Source organism: Orussus abietinus, unplaced genomic scaffold, assembly GCF_000612105.2.
Source record: "Orussus abietinus isolate OABI.00-Male unplaced genomic scaffold, Oabi_2.0 scaffold54, whole genome shotgun sequence".
In the NCBI taxonomy this organism is placed as follows: Eukaryota; Metazoa; Arthropoda; class Insecta; order Hymenoptera; family Orussidae; genus Orussus; species Orussus abietinus.
In genome coordinates, this window is record NW_019394260.1 from 238,381 (window position 1) to 258,595 (window position 20,215).

The following is a 20,215-nucleotide window of genomic DNA, read 5'->3' on the forward strand; positions in this document are numbered from 1 at the left end:
GGGTGCAGAACGCGGTGTGGAGGTCGCAGCGAGCGGTGTAGAGTGTGCAGCGCAGGAGGCCCCACGTCCCCGGCATTTACTCAGGATGATCACTAATTACTCCGTAACGACCTCTCCTTAAAGTGGCTCCGCAGTGACCGGGGGTCACTTATCGGTTAAGGTGATGTGAAAGTAGCGTCGAAGAGGTTTTGTTTATAAAACCTTTCTCCCAACTCCGTTTGCCGAATAGTTTGAAACTTTACAACGTGCATGGGGAGACTATATGTCGAATTTCTTTATAGGTATTTTAAAAGTAGCTTATAAAAAATCAAATTTCCCGAGCTTCAGGACCTACCGTAGGGTATTCATATTCACGTTTTAAAGTATGAAACGATTTGAGACACCCAGTTCTATGAAAAGTTTTATGAACGATTCAGCTTTCGGATGCCACTTTCACATCCCCTTAATGACGGAAAATGTGAAGAGTGCCTCGGTCATCGAACGATGCTCGGCCCCGATAGAGAAGAGCTGCGTTCTGTGCAGCTTGCAAAGCCTCCGGACGCCTCGTCCTCGATGTCGCCGAGGAAAAATTACTGGGGCATGGTCACACCTGCGTGTCTAAGAACTGTATCGCGGGACGCGTGCATCGGTTCCAAGGAGCATTTCAAGTTTCGTGACTCGATCGACTTTCCTCGGCATGCCAAGACCGGCGATTACGGCGGAACCTCCCTTACTGCGACGCACTCGTTGGATTTCTCCCCTCAAGAGTTCCGGCAGAAAAGTCCCCACCCAGGGGACTCGTAAATGTTCAAACGGCCGTGTAAACGGCTCTCCTTTGGGGAGGATTAAAACCCGCAATTGCGGTTCCGTCCAAGGCTTAGGATGGTTGCATTCCTCGGGCCGGATGGCGAGAGTTTGTAAATATACGGAAATTTATACAGTGGATGGATTTAAGGCCACGGGGACGCGGTGTCCAGGGATGGCCCTGTTATGCAGGGTCGTTTGGGGAACTAGCTGATTCACGCCTATCGCAAGGTATATGTCTCCCTCGAAACACCCGGTTGATTACTTAAGTGGTAGAGGATCGAATCTGGTCAGCCACCGGGGCAGGAGGGAAGGACGTGCAAAGCACGCCAACCTCTGCCCGATCTACCAGGGAATTTTTTCCACCGACTAGAGTAGGAAATTTCATTGTAATTAGGACCTCTAATTGTAGGCCACAAATGGGTTTGGAGGTAGGATAAGGGAAGGCAATTTCTAGAAAATCCAAGACATATTTCAGACCTCAATAGTGGCAGATATTCCCATTTCTTTTGTCTAGGTGAAAAGTAGGACGTAAAAAAGGAAATGGGACCAATAAAAAAAGTCATACTTAGGTTCGATTCAAAAGGGGGCTCAGGATTTATTTCTCGGATAAAAATTCGGAGGCTAATCGGGAAAACAAGATGGCGGCGCTAGAGTTCGGGGGCCTCGAAGTGCAGCAATATCCAGGACGACCATCCCTCATAAGGGAAACAAGTGTTGGGCACTCAATCGAAAAGGAGGACAATCTAATCAAAGCCTCGATCAACGGTCACGGGTTTTAAGGGACCCCTCCACCCCCCGGAACACGCCCCTCGTCCTCGAGAGCGCAGCGATTCTCGGAAGCTTCCAGGTCGATGTGGCGTCCAATTCCCGAACAATTGCCACCATCTCGTCGAAATCTCGCCCACTTTCCAGACTCGTACGTCCTAATCTCGAATCTCTCATTTTCGTAATCAACCCTCCTGATACGAGCGTGGAAATTTGAAATTGCTTCGCCGACCGATTACGCTTCATGATCCTTTCCCTTATCCCTTATCCTTATCCTTCGTGGCGTGTTTCAAGCTGCGTGAGCTTTCTCGAAAGTTCTTCGGACTTCGTGGCTATAACCGCTTCCGGCGGCCATCTTGGTCCCGGGGGTGATCGCACGATTCATATCGGTTTTCCCTTCTAATGCGATTTATGTATCAAGCGGCGGTGACAACGTTCCCGAAAACTTAGTCCGGTGATTAGGTTACGTGCGCTTTCTCGAAAGTTTTTCGGACTTCGTGGCTATACCCGCTTCCGGCGGCCATCTTGGTTCCGGGGGTGATCGCGCGATTCGGTTCAATTTTCCCTTCTAATGCGATTTATGTATCAAGCGGCGGTGATAACGTTCCCGAAAACTCAGTCCGGTGATTAGGTTACGTGCGCTTTCTCGAAAGTTCTTCGAAGTTCGTAGCGATACCCGCTTTCGGCGGCCATCTTTGTCCCGGGGGTGATCGCGCGATTCGGTTCGATTTTCCTTTCTAATGCGATTTATGTATCAAGTGGCGGTGACAACATTCCCGAAAACTCAGTCCGGTGATTAGGATGCATGCGCTTTCTCAAAAGTTTTTAGGACTTCGTGGCTATACCCGTTTCCGGCGGCCATCTAGGTCCCGGGGGTAATCGCGCGATTCCGTTCGATTTTCCCTTCTAATGCGATTTATGTATAGAGAGGCGGTGACAACATTTCCGAAAACTCAGTCCGGTGATTAGATGAAACTTTGAAATAAGGTGAATCGTGAAAGTTGGAAAACTTCACGACCCCCGTGCGTAGTGCTTTCGTCGGCCATTCCTATCCTCCGGAAGTGAGCCAATGGCGCGGGAGGGTGGTCCCCTCGCCCTCGCGGGTCTCCTCTCAGCCAATCAGGAGCCGGCCCGAGGGGCAGCAGCCAATCAGAGGCCGCCGCGGTGAGCTTGCGTCGATACCCAAGAAGGAGCAACAAGTTCGGGGCTCGCGAAACCGCTTGGTTCACTGACACGACGCCGACGACGGGCAGCCTGCCTTGAGGGCACACTCGACGTCGGGACGCCTTAGGCGAAGGACGCGCCCTATAAATATGTAAAACCGCGAGCTCCCCGATTTGCATTCGCCGAGCCACCGTTTACTTCAACTTCGTTAAACAAAATAACGACAAGCCCCGTGCGTCCGCGTCCATAACTCCTAAATGAAGAGCTAAATAAACTCCGCGATAAAAATGATAAAACATCTGGGAATAATACATAAAGGGAGACTCGGTAACTCAGGGGATGAGTTATAAACTATTGGATTAAATTAACGTTTGGTTATTAAGTATATCATAATAAACACTAGGAATCTAGCAACCAGGGGGAGGGAAACGTCACGTGGAGTTAAGGGTGGCGAACGAGTGATAAACTTTCTAATCGGGTGGTAATTCATCTCGACTTACGGCTTGCGTGCTCAGCACCGCGGATATATTCGTTTAAGAGCGCTTTACGTAAATAAATGGTTAAGGGTATGATAAAGTGAAAACCAGGGGATAAAAAAGCCATTCGTAACGGGGCGGGGGGGCGGGGGGGGATTTTACAAGTGAAGCGAGGTCAGTGTGCGCGGTGGTGGAAGTGAAGAAACTCGGTATTTCTCAAGATTTTCGGGATTTGGAGGGCTGAGACTGCGGAAGGGTAATTCCTGAGGGAGGCTGAGGACCTCTCTTGGCAGGGTGAGTATCCCTACGGATTGATTACCTGGAAGATGTCGTTTATTTCTTGAAACTGAGCGGTGCATTCGGTGCTTCAGGAGTGGGCTCGTCAGTGGTGGCCTCGCCGTCTAGTCAGACTCACCAGAAGGGAAAAAATCCACTCGACGTCCGCCCGTCTCTGGTCCGACCACGCGTCGACTCGAACTACTGGAAAATTGAAATATGCCCCTGCGAACGTTCCTACGTTCGCCGTGATTCTTGGCTGAACTTTGGAAATCCATTCACTGTTATCTCCGAAAGAAGGTAGCCAAATTCACTTACAAGGAAGGTACCCCAGGTCGATCTCTCGGATTTCATTTCTTTTATAATATGTTACAGTAGACTAAAAACTAAGCGACACGTATATTTTTTTCTATCTGCCATTAACACTTTAAGGGGTGAAACCACCATCCGAAGTAAGGCCTGCGAGGGGTGGCTCACCCCTTAATTTCTTTTTTTTTTAATTGAGAAAATTATATTTTTCATTTCTCGTTATGAGAAAGTTTTTCCAGGTTGGATTGGTTAGAAAATATTACGTTCTTGTGGGTGAAACTGCCAAATCGTCCCTTGACGTGCCTTACTTTGGATGGTGGTTTCACCCCCTTAAAGTGTTTAGTGGCAGATAAAAAAAATACGTGTCGCTTAGTTTGTAGTCTACTGTAACATATCATAAAAGAAATCAAATCGGGGAGATCGTGCTGGGATACCTTCCTTGTTAGTACTTTCTGTGTAAAGTGGTATTCCTGAGACGTGACTAGTATTTAATCACCGGTTAGATAAGACGTAGGCCCTCGACGCGTGTTTAACCCGGAGAGAAATCCAAAGTTTGAGGGAAAATTCCCTAGCTTTTGGGGAATAATCCAGAAACAATGGAGAGAAATCGACCCGGCCGCGGAAAGCACGACTCGGCCTCGGTATTGTCGATTCCCGAAGGGATAATTACCCTCAAGATACGTTAGAAAGTTCCCCGCAGTGTCGGGTCCGCAGTTGTAAAACTCGTCGCATCGAAGCCGCGCTAAGTCGAGTGATCGATCCGAATTCGTCCGCAATCACGCAACACGTGGGCCCCGCGAATTAGTCATCGGAATTGCCGGTCGGATAGCGAGGAAAAAGATCCTTGGACGGTGCGGAGTCGAGGGTGGGCTGACCACCGGGAGCGCAATCGAAGAATTCGCGTGCCAAAGCGCGGTAGAGAGCCTCAATGGCCTCCATCGGGATTTCTCGTTATCCTCCTCATAACCTCAAAGTAAAAGATCCCTACTAGCAGAAAGTATTTCTCCAATGTTTTCCATATATTTAACGAATATCGCACATCTTCGAAATATCTACCAGACATTGGTAATATTTGCAAAACCTTTACTTTAGAATATTACCTCTATAATATTTATATAATATTAGCTCCACGTGTTTTCATAATATTTTTCTATCAGATATACAAAAAAAAAATTTCATTTCATTTTAATACAAGTTTTTTAATATTACCTACTGAATACATTATAAACGTTTTAAAAGNTTCGTTTCATTTTAATACAAGTATTTTTTTTTAATATTATCTGCCGAATACATTATAAACGCATTGAAAATATTTAAAATCAAAATCACACGTTCTGCCCCCACAATGAAATAGCGGAACGAGAATATAAGAAAAATTTCTCTTGTTTCTTGACCATCAAATGAAGTGTCCGATAATAGTCGTGAAGTAAAAAATGTACCTTCATTATGTCAATAAGTTAAAAAATATAACTTCTCTTCCGAAAAAGACGTAATTTCGTAAGTCGCGGTAAGCAAGCCGGGCGATGATTTTTTCACGGTAAAAAAAAGAAAGAAGCAAAAGAGAAAAAATATATAAAAATGGACAAATTGATTAATCAGACAGTACAAGAACTTACGTAAGGTTAGACGAACGAGAAGAATAATAACGAATGTGCAATTTCAAATGAAACTTTGAAACCGGACCCGGTACGGTTAGTCTTAACGACAGACACAAAAAACGCTTCGAGGGTCCTTGCTTTATATATCGAGCGCCTCCCTATTTCTCTGTAAGGTTTATGGCTAAATTCCGAAAATTCGAAGTCAGAGTCCCCCCTAGAGAACGGCGAGAAATATAATCCCTTTCGCAGGATGTTGGCGACACAGGCGGTCTCTCGGGCGAGCTCCCGGCTGGGCCAGCAGCACGAGGACGCCGCGGCGGCGGGCGTCTCGGAGGAACCTCGCGGGTCGGAGGTCGAGGAGCAAGTGGCGCCGCGGCGCGGCGACTCGGCGCAGCCGGTCCCGCCAGGGGGCGCGGAGAGCGAGGAGGAGGACGAGGAGGAGGAGGAGGACGTCGAGGAGAGGGAGAACCCGGGGGCGGCGGCCGGCCCGGGAACGGGGGTGGCGGTCGAGGGTGGGGGCGGAGGCGGCATGGGAGGCTTCTGGAGGCAGAGCAGACCCTCCAGTCCCCGCATGCCGCCTCCGGAGCAGCCGGAGCCCAGGCCGAAGAGCCGACACGAGCCGGCCCCCGCGAGGTACAACAACCTTGGCTATTGGCGAGCCCGACGTGTCACCTTCTACAAGAATGGGGACCCCTACTTTCCCGGGGTCGAGTTCAGGTGAGTTCGACCTATCCGTGCGAAATTTCCCCTAGATTATGAACATGGAACGTGTCGTCATAAGTACGAACCGAGGACACCATAAATATGGATTTTGAGGATGGAATGTGTAGACCACGAGGACAGAGTAGGTATAGGATGTACACCGAGAAAATCGTTCAGTTGCGCGAAACAACTATATAAAATTAAATCGTATATCATTACAAGGGACATTTCATCGCGAGGATTATAAATACGAGGGTAATAAGTACACGACGTAGAGGATAGGAAACGTGGATCGTGATCTCTGGGAGATGTCTTGAGAAAATAATCGGACGTTTCAGATTCAAGCCTGGGAGAGACATCGGCTCCCTGGAGGCTCTTCTGGACCGACTGTCCCTTCGCCTGGACCTGCCCAGAGGGGCTCGACACATCTTCTCCATGGACGGGGACCGGAAGATCAGCCTGGAGGAGCTGGAGGACGGTGCCTCGTACGTCGTTTCCAGCTACAAGACCTTCAAGGCGAGTATATCGGATCGACCCCATTTAACGTAACCGAGTGTCCTATCAATGAATAAGATTTAACCGCTAAAACGTACCGGGGTTTCGGGCAGAAAGTCTTTAGCGCAAAACCGAAAACTCGGGGCGCGCGTAGGAACCAAGATGGCGGCGGCCCCTCTCGAAGAGAGTAGTTGCCGTCATCTTGACTAATTAAAGCACGCACGAGTTACGGGGGTGGGTCTCAATATTCATGAGCCCGAGACACGGCCGCGATAAAGGGAATAATAAGAAAGCTGCGTATAAAGCGTCATGGTAGGCCGTGCGCCTCTGTGTATCTGGCCCAGATCAACATTAAGCAGGCCGCACGCAACGCCGAGTCTGCCTCGCAGACGAAGAGGGGACTCCCAGACTTTGTCGAGGTTTAACCTTGCCAGACCCGGCCAAGAAAAAGGAAAGTACGAGGGATCGATACGGTCTTTAACACCGGTTGCCGAAAACCGCGTTCGCCAAAATGGCGGCCGCCAAGGAAGGAGAATCGAGTCGCCACTCTAAGGACTTCCGGGCGGAGTAGCAATTTTCGGCGAGCTGGAAGGCGACCAGTAATCTGGACTGGCGCACCCACCGTGATTTCCTGGGCTTAAGGTGTGACCACTGGAATCGATATTTATGCTCTGATATGTCCGAAAGGGTTGGTACACCTGCTGGGTCACCCGCTAATCCGGTAAAGTGAGTAACGCCTCCCTAACGAGAGGGATGGGCGATCGGAGTCGTTTTTCGAGAGCATCGATTACAGGACGCGGACTCACCCTTGCGGAATAAGGGCATAAATCCATCCCGGGGAATTAAAGGGAGCTGAAGGAGTGCCGGCAAACGGTCTACTCACTTCCACCCCAAATTAGCCGTCCCTTCCTTCCAAGAGCCTCCAAACGAGTCATCGAGGGACTCTAGGTGTGGAAATTCCCCTCCCTTAAAAAACATCACTTCTTTCCCCAATTTTATCTACATATCCCAGTTTATATAAATTAAGCACGGGCTTAATGTATTAAATAATGGGGTAAGAGAGAAAGGGGGAACCCCACTGGAGTAATTCCAGGCAAGGGTAGATGTTTTTTCAAGTACTTTTGTTTAGGGTGGCATTAATAACAGGCTCTAAGGACCACACGCGACACGTAGTGTTTACCTGAACCACGTGGATTCGCCCAGGTACACAAGCCGAGGGGGTAAGAAAGCTCCCCTGGGGTGGGGATTTAAGGGGTGAGAAAATGGAGGGGCGATGAAAGGGGTAGCTCGAGTTTGCGCATTTCGAGGACCTCTGCCCCTCTTTTCACCCCTTCGGGCCTTCATTGAAAGTGGATCACTGCCCCTTCTCGGGCGACTCCTTCCGAACTTCAACCCCTGTGGCAGTAAAGCGTCCCTCGAATTTTCCAACGAATTTTCCTCAAATTTTTACGGAAAATCGATAGATATCGCCTCACGCGACCCTTGGGACCTCGGAGTAGCGAAATTCCTGTGTGCCTTGGACATTACAATTTTTCCCTAATTTTGGCAAACCCATCCACGAGGTGGCCTTGATTTTTCGCCCTGTAGAAGGGCTGGCGGAACCGACACATCCCCAAACCGGACGTGGCGATCGCGTGAATCGCAGGGTCAAAGGGCGGCGACGTAAGGGCGGCCGGGGAGAAAGGGGCGACTTCCGGCAAGGCCCGGGGGTTGCAGGGCGCAAGAAAGACCGTATCTCATTGACCGCTGGTCAGCATGGCCCCGGGGATCAATACACTACCACAGATATCCGAGATTTCTACCCCTGGTTGCGAGCCAATCCGGATACCCCTCGACGCCGATCGGCCTCGGTCAAGATTTCGAAACCCCCTGTGAAAAGCCAGACACGATACAACATAATTTCCAAAATTCTGCCCAGAGTTTCCCCAAGTACCATTAATCTAACTATCGCCATTCCGAGCTCTGGGGGGCCGCTATCGTGAAATATTAATTACTAAATGTTTATATACACGAATAAATACTTTCACAAATTAAATCCCTCCTAAGGGTTGATTTTTAATAGGGTTGCATGTGGACTCATGGGATCGCCTATACACGTTTCACGTGTATTTCTTGCTGTATACCTTCCTGCCACGTGCCTGACCAGTAGAACGCCACCACTACTGCGGACAAGTAGTAACAGTTTATTACCGCCGCAAGACGCGAGCGCAAGCGTATTACGAGTCCCTGAGATTTATGCCCAAGTCTCGTCCAATACGTAGTCCCACGAGGGGAACACATATCTTCGACACCATGGACATAAGGATCGATCTCTTTTAAATAGAGGCGAAAAGTAGCTGACAAAGTTCTCGTGACGCGCGACATCGCTTGATCGAGCGTTGACGTCTCGCCGCGCGCATTCAAATCTCCCGCCCGGAAGGGCGGGACGCCGAAGATCGTCTCCTGCGAAATCATGTTAATTTAGCCGGTTCTTTTTTCTCTCTCCTCTCTAACATGAAGGATGTCTCGTTACTTTCAATAATATTTAATCGTTTAGAATAAACGGGTGCTTAGGGAGTATCCGGGAAACGGCGGTTAATGGGTCAGAGATGGCCGGTTATTATTCAAAATGGCGGGACAGGTTCGTTGCTTCCCCGGGGCCTCGTCTCCGCGGGCGTGGCTGGCACGCACGGCCCGTCGGTGAAGCTAATAATGAGGCGAGAAAACGAGGGAATAATGAATGCAAAAACGAGGGCCATAATCGCGATGCGGTCTTACGTCGCAGACTGCGTGTTCGCCATAAGCCATGGCAACGACCGCACCGAAGAAAACCCAAAAAATAACGAAGACCTCGATTTTTGCAACGACTCCTGAATTTTCCTACTTTCCCGGATAACATACAAATGTTGAAAAAAGAGTGTACGAGTGCTAACGAATAGTAGGAAAAAAGAATCGTCCACCAGGTCATACGATTAGCCGGAGAATAACGAGCCTTCCTCGCGCCGGAAACGAGCCGCCATTTTCCCGCCGCCCGTTTCTGTTTTATGGTTCCGGATGGCGTGTATCCGGATCTCCATCCGTCACATTTCGATGCAGAAATGTCCCTGATCCGTCATAACGCCCTCTTTTATTATCGCGGAGTTTCCGGCCCTCGGCGTCGACTTCGCTCGGGATTTCCGGCGTCACGTGACCGTCCGCCATGGCGGTCGAGGAACTCGGACATGTAAATCCCCGCCTTTTTCCGCGAAACTTTAATAACCGGCTCCCGCGCTGTACATTAAATACTAGATTCCTCGGCCTGCTTTTTGCCTACTTGTGTCTCCCAGTGCGAAACGGGCCCCCGTTTTCGTCGCAGAACCGACGCGATCGATCCCTCCGATTTGCATAGAGCCGCAGGCCAGGTTTACGTACGGAGTTCGAACGGGAGTTTACGCTCTTTCGAGTCTTATTTCCCAGTCCGAGTACTTCTGACAGGCCTGGCAATTTACATTAAAACGACATTCACGGGAAGAAACGAGGATACAAACGACTCGAATTCCCCGCTAGCCTGAAAAGCGTCTCGCGAGGGCGCCGCCATCTTGGATCCTCCCGGCGTCCCTGCAGAAGGCCTCAACTAATTAAATTCGTCTTTCTCCTTCCGCAAAGCACATTTCATATTAATTAAACCTAGTTACCGAATCTTTTCGCGACATTCCTTCATCCCAGCGATATCAAGACTAGTAGATAACATTGCGTGTCGTATTAATTAAGAGTAAAGTGAATGATTTACATCCGCGCGGTCTCGTGTAAGCGACACGTTTCCAGGACGATTTACATGTGCGGCGCCGAGATTGCATTATTACAGATTACATTATACAGTATCAAGCGATATCGCCGTTGTCACGTGATAGTCCTTCGTCTTGGGTTGAATTCACTCTTCTTACTCATACGGCGGACATGCATGGCGTAGGATTCGGAGTTGTAGCATTATACAGTGCGTGCCGTATAAGTAATCGGCGAGGGGAAGGGTTGGGGCGTTAAACACGAGAATAAGGTGGTTGTCCTGGGTGGAGGGGCGAATTGCGACCGCCCGGGCGAAAAGTGACCCCGAGGGGACGATAAATGGGATGCCGCAGTGCTTTACATATCGCGAATCAAAAGTGACACCTGTATAACTCGTTTTCGAGGGGGTGTACACATGCGACCGCGTATACGGGAGAGTACATATGTACACGTGTACCCCCGCGTGACGAATCACCGCTCGACGGCCGACTTCTCGTGGCTTTTCCTCCCTTAAATCCCGCCCAGCGGGCGAAACGGACGGAATGGCCGTCCTGCCAACTAGGTGGCACAATTAGCCCTAATACAGTCGCAGTATCACCCGCAAACATCGGGAGCAATCATGTCAATTAAGTGCGATTGCCTCGCAGCATGCACTTCCGCCGACGCGAAACCAATTCCGAGGAAAGTGGCGTCCCGATTCCGGGGCCTCGGCCTTTTTCCATCTTCATTTCCCAGGATGTCCTCCGAGAAAGAGAGGAGGGAAGAGTCCCGCGCCAAGTACACTCTTCATCTCGACCCTGCGCAACTCGAGGACCATTTAGCGTCACCTGTTGAATGGCGTCACATGCGTTTCTTCGGGGGTTCTTTACGTCAAAGCAAGCTGGCCTTGAATCGAGATGCGAACTCGACTGCTGAGGTCGTTGCAACCTAGAAAGAAAAAAAAAAAAATGGTTCAGGTTAGGCAAGAAATCTCTTCCGGCGCGGGTAAATTCCCCATGGCTACGATAAATCCTTTTACGACGTATGCAAAGTTCCGGCGACGTATCGAGGAGGGAATCACGCAGTCCCCTCGTTTAAATTTACGTGCACCACCCTTTTCGTCCCGTTTAATCCTGCGATCTTCGACCGAACCCTGTCGTCGGTGCACGAATCGAGGCTTGACCCTGCGACCCGACTTATCGGACTGCGACTTAATTGCAACCTGCATGCGCCAATATGGCGCGTGCTCGAGATGCGATCTGAGAGGGCGGCGAGCTGGCCTGCGTTTAGGGAACGGGCTCTCTAATACGGCCATTCCGAATTCAATTTCCACTTTGAATTTGAACGCAGACACTCGAGGAATTCATACTTCCCAAGGTCCATTACCTAATCGAACTTGAGGATTACTTAACACCATTGGCGGTCTTCAAACGTAGCGATAAAGTTCCCACCTCACTAAAATTTCACCTTATAACTCGCGAACCCCTTCGTCGATTACACTGGTCTTGGTCTCAAATTGAAGAGAAAAAGTGAAGAAAACCATCAGTGTATGCTAAAAAGGGTGTATCATTTTTCAATGGAAGCAGTGGTCGTTTCAAGGAGGTTGATTACTACTTAAAGGGTCGTTCAGAGTAAAGAGACGCGGCGCTGCGGGTCGTGATCTTGTCGAGGCGCAACCGCGTCTCTTTTTTTCGTTTAACCACCGATTATGGATTGATTAGACGTGACTTTTCTGCCTTGCCGCGGAATGAATGAGACGCTGGGGGGAGATGAGGGTTAAGAGTAAGAATTGTACCAGGGAAAGGGTTAACGATACCCTTGAAAAGATTCGTACGAGGTAAGATGGCTGAACGGCCGCCAAGTTTACGTATCACGTGAGGGAGAGACTCGAGGGTCACGTCGTGTCGCTGATCCCCGATGTCCAAAGGCCAAGGGTTGAGCACCAGCTTTGACCCCGGAGAACAACGCCGAGGAGAGTGCGTTAATGTACCTCCCACTCGTCGGGGGTGTCTGCAAGGTGCACTCGCAGGTGCAAAGACACCGGGCGAGCCCCACCCCCTGCGCACCTACGGCGACCATGACCTTGCACACGTGCAACCTTGGCCTTGAGGAAGCTCGAATGGCGGTCACGATTTATGGGAACCACAGGAGATACATATTAATTCTCGGCCACAACCGTGAATGGAGTCGCGGATCGAAAATCTCGTCACCCTGATTAGGGAAGGAAATTCTGATTAACAGGAATTTTGCAACTCGAGAGAATGAAAGGGAAAAAAAAAACAAAAAAAAAAGAAGGGTAATTCATTTCTAACGCAGGTATTAGCACGTTAATCGGTTATTTCTCTTCTAAGGATGATGCAATTTCCTAGATTTGTTTAAGGGGGCGATGCCGCCATCTTGGATTTACATATGATGCACTTATCGCGAGTCCAAGCTAAATGACTGTTAATTCCGACACGCGGTCATAATCTGTCGTAGCTTATTGCAGACTTCATCCAAGCGTGACCTCGGTCTTAAGACGACCTCAATGGGTTATGCCAGTTATGTCGTAACACGGGCGTGTCGTATCGCCGACCAATCGCGGATTGCCCTAATGCGTCCGAGATTGTCCGGCCATGTTGACCCAAATCTCTTCTTAATTTCCCGTCGACCGCGTCCGCATTCGTGCGAAACATGCCTCGACGTCGGCTGATAGAATTGCGCTACCCCCCGGGAGTAAATAAATAAAATGGAGGTAAAAATAATACCAAGGCGACCAATAAAGTTAACACAACTCCGACGCTAAGGACGCCACTAAAAGAGGGACGCGTCCGATGTTTCGGAAATATTAATTAATAAAATAGAAATAAGAATTGTAACCAGGTGGCGTAAAGTTTAAGGCACCCTTAAGAGAGGGGTGCCTTCAGGATTTTGAAAGTAAGAGTTTCGGGTCTCCTCCAGGGGGGTAGATTAGGATCGCAGAAGACGCAGACAGATCGAAGCGAGAAAGGGGTTGCGAAATACTAACGACCCTTGAGCACGGGGTTAAGGTGGACGCGGGTTTACCGCCGGAAGGGTTGGTAGGGAGTACGTGGAAGAGAGTAAAGCGGCCACGAGGGACTGACCTTCACCCTAAGTTTATTCATGCCGCCATTATGCCTCCTCCACCCCGTAAGGGGCGCATCGCCATTTTGCCGAAATCTTATCTACCCCTTCTTGGATTTCAACCGACAAAATCGTACAAACTAGACACCTCCCTTCTACCCTTACAAAGTTCATAATATATACATCGGGAAACGAAAAAAAAAATCTAGATAGACGAAGAGGAACACCGCGGACCTGAGTGCGTGTCTCGGATTACCAGGAAATTTATGGTATCAATCACCGCGTCCATTTTTTCCCTCCCACCCCCCAAGGATTCCCCGATTCCGCCCTGCTATTAAGTAAATTGCATCTGCATAAGCTGACTTTTCCGTTTTTTGCCGGGAGCACCGCATCGATAGCTCCAAATGGGTGCAGCTTTTTCCTAAAGGCCCTTCCCAGAGCTGACCTTTCCACCGGCCCTCCATCACGCCCTATAAATCACGGATTGAAAGATCGCCCTTGGGCATTTACATGCCGGCCCCTTGGTTCCCGGTTTTCGTGATGAAGTCCCTAATCCCCCACTTCCGGGACTCCATACTGAGATTAGGTATTAAAACATAGCCGCGCCCTATAAAACCTAATATCAGTGTTACAACGACGGAAACGGGCTTAACGGCACATTACCAGCTTAAAACCAGCTTAAAAATAACGATCCACTCTAAAATTAAGAAATCCGTATTCCGAGAGTCTTGAAAAGCAATTCACTCGAGACGTGGCGAGAAAAAACCGCCTCAATATATATATGCCCCTGCAAGGCGATGCACGTCAACCCCTTCGTGTGTCGATTCGAGGGGTTGGGGGGGTGAAAGCTTCGTGGTTTTTGATTAGCATGCATAATGGATGGAGTATCGGTGAGGCCTGGCCGAAGCCACCCCCCAGGGGGGCGAATGGGCGAAAGGGTGGATGGGTGGACGTCCTTGAGTCCTGGGGTGGATGGGAGGCTTCGGTGGCCTCCGCATCCTGGGGGCAGCATGCTGCCACCAGTCTCCAGCACTCGTGCGAGCGGTGCACCTCGGTCCTCCACCGTGTCCTGCATAGGTGTACAGAGCACCTGTATGCAGAGAGACCCCGCCTCGTTAACCTCCTGACACGGATCCGAGGAATTCTCTGCAACCCCCTCCGAGGCTTCGAGGAGTTAGATTCGACGTCACCAAATGGCATGACGTGCACGTGACCGATGTCAAATCGCCAATTGACAACTGCCAAACAGTCTACATTCGACCGATTAAGAGAGTATTACGGATTTTGATTGATGATTGATGGTCAGGGTCTACTAAAGGTCTTCACTCTTCGTCGGCTTCGATCTTCGGTCTCCACTCTTCAAGTTTGGGCCTGGTTGAAGCAGGTGCCTTCAGCAATTGTTTGCTTGAATTATTACGGCTTGGACTAACCGTTGATGGTCGAGGTCCACTAGAAGGTCTTCATCTTGTGGGCTTTGGTCTTGGATCTTCAAGTTCGGGGCCGAGTAGTCGCTGGCTGATCGACCTGGTCGAAAGAGGGGTACCTTCTTCGGCAACTGGCGGATCCGTGGTGGTCCAAACCCGTCCCAGGGAAAGAGTCCACCATTGAGTCGCCAAGCTCGTCCTCGCGGTCGGAAGAGCCGGACTTCGGCGAGGTGCTGGACGAGTCCAGCGAGGAAGAGGAACCCCTTTGGGACAACTGCGCGGATAGTTTCGTGGTGTTGATGAGCGACTCCTTCGAGGTGATATCCCTGCCCGCCGAGATGTTGCAGGTGCTGCCCTATCCCCTCAACATTTCGCTCCTCTCGTTTCTCCCTTTCCTCCCGAGGGTCCGATTTTGATTCCCGACTTCTGATTCCCGATTTTTCTCCACAGCCGGCGAGCTACGGCAAGAAGAGCAACACCTGGTACACCTCACCTGCAGGTGCGGGCAGGCCTGCAGGCACCTGGAGCAGACCCCCTGCGGTGGCGAGCCTCAGCAGAAAGGCCAGCATCACGGAGGAGGCGCCGCCCCCAGGAGGTGGCAAGCCATCTTCGGGAAGGGTCATCAGGATCGTCAATAATCTCGACCACACCGTTCAGGTAGTCTTCTTCTCCTCTTCCGGTGGAGACGCTTGACCTGGGGGTGAGAAAAGATAATTCCTGGTTTCAGTGCCGAGTCCTGCTGAACCTGCGCACCTCCCAGCCCTTCGAGGAGGTCCTGGAGGACCTAGGTCAGGTCCTCAAGATGAACGGAGCCAAGAGAATGTTCACCGTGTCCGGTCAGGAGGTCGGTTATAGATATCGAAACTAATCGAAGGGTTAAAAAAGAACGTCCGGAAGGACCTTCTCGGGCTTCGCAGGACGATTTGGCATTTCTTGCCGGCCAAGTCCGAGAATCGATACTCCCCGCCCCCGTTCGAACAGTTCCTCGATTCTTCATCCCGGACGGTAATGTCGCTCGGCTAAAGTTTATCATTTATTTATGCAAATCGGGGAGGGCCGAGCGGCATCGTCCTTATAAAATCGACTTGAATAATGCTTTCCATAAATATGCATAAGGCCCGAACGGCGCGTGTCCGCAAGGACGAAGGCTGCCGAGGGTCGCCTTCTTTTGGCAGTCAAGATGCACTTTTGCTTGACAAACAAAAAAAATAGGAGTCATTGTCACGTCAATCCCAATAAAGGTTAAAACCCGGTCGAACTTGAAGATCGCGGGACCTTAAGTGGGAATAGATAACGACAGAGGCCCCATATCAGGTTGCAACAGTGCTATTTCGTGCCAGGACGCCCTTAAGGGAACCAAAATGGCGGCTGGTTGGCCGAGGCCCCAACTGGGGCGAGCTTTCGAGAAAAAGGTCAGAGATTCATCCGGCTAGGTCATGGGCGGATATGAATTTCAAATTGACCAATTTCCAGCCGTCATTCCTATTTCCTTTTCAAACGACGGCACGCTAGAACCCTCGACACCCTCGACACCCTTTCAAGTCCGAATCACTGGCTAGGCCCTGGGTCTAATCTTTCGCTGACGATGTCCAGGTGCGAAGTTTCTCCCAGCTGAGAAACGAGTTCGCAGACGTGGACACCTTCTACCTGGGCACCAGCACCTCGGTGAGCATGGGAGCCATCACGGCATCGCCGGCAAGAAGGTCACGATCACGAGGACCCCCGGCAGTGGTGGAGGACATCGGACGCCAAAGGCGAACTCGTAGCAAAAGCAGACCCAGAGCTCTCTACGCCCCCGACTCCGAGGTTGTTCGCGTAAACGGTAACAAATCGTCCACTTCTTTAAATCATAAAAAGACCTCTGAGTAGCCCAATCCCAAAGGGTGCAGAATCCGATTCAGGATGCAGTGCTGAACTTTTATAGATGGTCGCTTCCTCTTTCAGACTACAGCGCAGTGGAGGTGCTCAGAGACGAGCCTGCCAAGGTGACCATCCGGGGCCTGAGGCGATCTTTCTACCCTCCTTCTCACCTTCCTCCGGTCGACAACTCGCCACCTGAGAAAAAGCTCCAGTTAGAATGGGTTTACGGGTACAGGGGGACGGACACCAGGAGGAACCTCTGGGTCCTCCCAAGTGGAGAACTCCTGTACTACGTCGCAGCTGTGGCCGTCCTCTACGACCGGGAGGAGAACGCCCAGAGACATTACGTCGGCCACACGGAAGACATTACCTGCATGGAGGTGCTGAGAAGGATCCATATATCAGCGTTGTTTGCAAAATTCGTGGATTTTTAACGGATTTATGAGTTCCCTTCCTCGGGGAAGAGCCTTAGAATCTGACATAGGAGCATTTCAGGTCCATCCGAGCAGAGAGCTGGTGGCTTCTGGGCAGAAGGCTGGGAGACACAGGAAAGCTCAGCCTCATGTTCGCATCTGGTCCACCGAGACTCTCCTCACCCTCTACGTCTTCGGCATGTCGGAGTTCCAGCTGGGGGTGTGCGCCCTGGCGTTCTCGCAGCTGGTAAATCTGGATTACACCTCATTTTAGTAATAATAAAGCATGCCGATTTACTTAGGGATTAATTACTTACTCTCAGAACGGAGGTAGCTACGTGCTCGCCGTCGACTCCGGCAGGGAGGCCATCCTGTCGGTCTGGCAGTGGCAGTGGGGCCATCTCTTAGGAAAAGTGGCGGCAAGTAGAATCTAAATAAATTGGAAAATTACTAAACTCATAGAAACATTGAAATTATTAATGAAAACTCGCTTCTCTCGACGCAGACTTTGCAGGAGGATCTCACGGGGGCAGCCTTTCACCCCCTGGACGACAATCTCCTGATAACTCATGGCCGAGGGCACCTCACCTTCTGGAACAGAAGGAAGGACGGATTCTTCGAGAGGACCGACATCATTAAGCCTGTAATGATCTCTCCCTTCTATTATTCTCTGTGATACCACCTTTTCATATAAATTTATTTTCTCCTCTGAAGCCGTCGCGCACGCACGTCACCAGTCTACAATTTGAACAAGATGGCGACGTGGTGACCGCAGACAGCGATGGCTTCATCACGGTGTACTCCGTTGACGCCGACGGGGCTTACTTCGTCAGGATGGAGTTCGAAGCTCACAACAAGGGAATAAGTTCCCTGGTGATGTTATCAGAGGGCACGCTCCTATCCGGAGGCGAGAAGGACCGCAAGATCGCTGCCTGGGACTCCCTACAAAACTACAAGCGCATCACCGACACCAAGGTTCGGATTTCTTAATCCTAGGATGAACTCATACATCCATACTAACAAATGTATTTGGCGCGAAGCTCTACCAAATTTCTTAGCTCCCTGTGTACGTAATATCAAGATGCGAGGGTGATCTCTTGCAGTTGCCGGAAGCTGCAGGCGGGGTGCGGAGCATCTACCCGCAAAGACCTGGAAGAAACGACGGGAACATTTACGTCGGCACCACGAGGAACAACATCGTCGAGGGCTCCCTCCAGAGGAGATTCAACCAGGTCGTCTTTGGCCATGGAAGGCAACTATGGGGCCTTGCGGTGCACCCTGACGACGAGGTCTTCGCGACTGCCGGCCACGACAAGAACATCGCCCTCTGGAGGAGGCACAAGCTCTTATGGACGACGCAGGTGGGACGATGTAACACTTTTCCATTCTTGACAAATCTCTATGCGTGTGGAAAACTACCTAGTGCTTTTTAACGCGAAGGTCGGCTTTGAGTGCATCTGCATAGCGTTCCACCCCTTCGGGGTGGCCCTGGCGGCCGGCTCGTCGGAAGGCCACCTTCTGGTACTCGCAGCAGACACAGGAGCCGCCGTGGCGACCCTCCGCGTCTGCGGATCACCTCTCTCCTGCATTGGATACAACCCAAGTAAGTAACTCTAGAAGTAGCCGAAGAGCCCAGCGCCCCAGGAGTCGAGATACTTACTATTCGCCTCGCTCCAGCTGGCGAGATCGTGGCGATGGGCTCGCAGAACGGCAGCGTGTACCTCTTCAGGGTCTCCCGAGACGGGTTCTCATACAAGAAGAGCAACAAGATCCGCGGCGCCCAGCCGCTGGTCCAGTTGGACTGGAGCTCCGACAGCAGATTCTTGCAGACGGTCACTCAGGACTACGACCTGGTCTTTTGTACGTCGTCAGATTTATTATCAAATTCCGCCATCCTTAGCTAATTATCACTAATTATCTCTAACTATTACTAAATATCCGATCGTTATCAACGTTATCCACAGGGGACGTGAAGTCCCTCTCCTCGGAGAAGAGTCCCTTGGTCATGAAGGACGTCAAGTGGTACACCTACAACTGCACGGTCGGCTACATGGTTTCCGGTAGGTCCTCTTCATCATCGGCCTACGCCGAAGAAATCTGAAAATATTCATCCAGGGTCAATGCAACGTATTAATACCGTGTCTAGGTATGTGGAACAACCGGTACTATCCTTTGACGACCGTGCTGACGACGTCGAGTCGTTCCGCTGCGCACGACATGCTCGTCAGCGGGGACGCCGAGGGGTATCTGCGGCTCTTCAGGTATCCTTGCACGAGCGCCAAGGCGGAATACGTCGAAGAGAAGGTCTACAGCTCCCTGGTGGCTTGTGCCCGTTTCCTGTACAACGACCAGAACGTCGTGACCGTAGGCGGCACGGATGCTGCGCTGATGCTCTGGGAGCTGGTGGACGAGTAGAAGCCGGAAGTGCGTAGTCGGGTGAAGTGGCGAGGTGTGGAGGGACTTTTTTTTTTTCTTTTCGAGCATCTCTGCCACCGTTTTCCGGGATTTTACCGTATCGAGGGTAAAACTGAGGCTCCACTTCCCGACGTAGAGGGACACATCCCTCGACCTACCTAGCAATAATTCCTAACAACGTGTAGGTTAAGGCGACGCGATAGTGGCGCCATTATCGCGAAACTTTTTACCTGAGTTTACCGAGTAGCTTCAAAATTCACCACGTGAAGACGGAGGCCTGGGGAAGGTCCTGCCAGTGAGATTAAATTTTGCATTTCTCCGTAACACTCGTAAAAATTGTTAGAAAAAAAAAAATTGATTTCATGTGCGTCGAGACCTTCCCTAGGGACCAGATATCCACGTGGTAAGATTGCAAACGATTTGGTACACCCAGTTATGAGAAAAGTTCTATGCACGATTGACTCCTCAGATGCCACTTTCGTGTCGCCTTAATGGTCCGGTGAAAGGTGCCTCGAGGTGTCCTCTGCTTGGGAGAGATCCTTGAGTCGTCCTGCAAAAGGTCCTCGAAGTAGTCCTCTTGTTAAGGGGAACCCCTAGGCAGTCTTGCAGAGGTCCTAGAAGCTCTCTTCTAGTATGAGTCCTCGAGGCCATCTTGCGAAAAGGGGCCTTAAGGTTGTCTTCTGGTAAACCGAGGTCATCCATTTGCAAACCGAGGTCGTCCACTTGCA

At 50.6% G+C, this 20,215-nt stretch overlaps 1 protein-coding gene across 1 annotated transcript; it reads left to right on the top strand.

Moving 5' to 3' along the window:
- The first annotated feature begins 5,624 nt into the window (after positions 1-5,624).
- On the top strand, positions 5,625-19,627 carry LOC105700774 (echinoderm microtubule-associated protein-like CG42247). The gene is made up of 16 exons (XM_012426929.1): positions 5,625-5,738; positions 5,835-6,091; positions 6,415-6,592; positions 15,250-15,456; positions 15,527-15,643; positions 16,393-16,621; positions 16,744-17,039; positions 17,155-17,319; positions 17,396-17,491; positions 17,578-17,715; positions 17,787-18,047; positions 18,176-18,433; positions 18,513-18,675; positions 18,750-18,932; positions 19,037-19,132; positions 19,219-19,627. Exons 1-16 carry the CDS (start codon positions 5,625-5,627, stop codon positions 19,485-19,487), a joined length of 3,027 nt encoding a protein of 1,008 aa, XP_012282352.1. The 3' UTR covers positions 19,488-19,627.
- The last annotated feature ends 588 nt before the right edge of the window (positions 19,628-20,215 follow it).

Bases quoted from the DNA above. Each gene is read 5' to 3' on its own strand.
- LOC105700774 (XM_012426929.1), top strand. From the start codon at position 5,625: ATGTTGGCGACACAGGCGGTCTCTCGGGCGAGCTCCCGGCTGGGCCAG. The intron at 15,457-15,526 runs GTAGTCTTCTTC...TCCTGGTTTCAG, and splicing joins ATCTCGACCACACCGTTCAG to TGCCGAGTCCTGCTGAACCT. The intron at 17,320-17,395 runs GTAAATCTGGAT...ACTTACTCTCAG, and splicing joins CCCTGGCGTTCTCGCAGCTG to AACGGAGGTAGCTACGTGCT.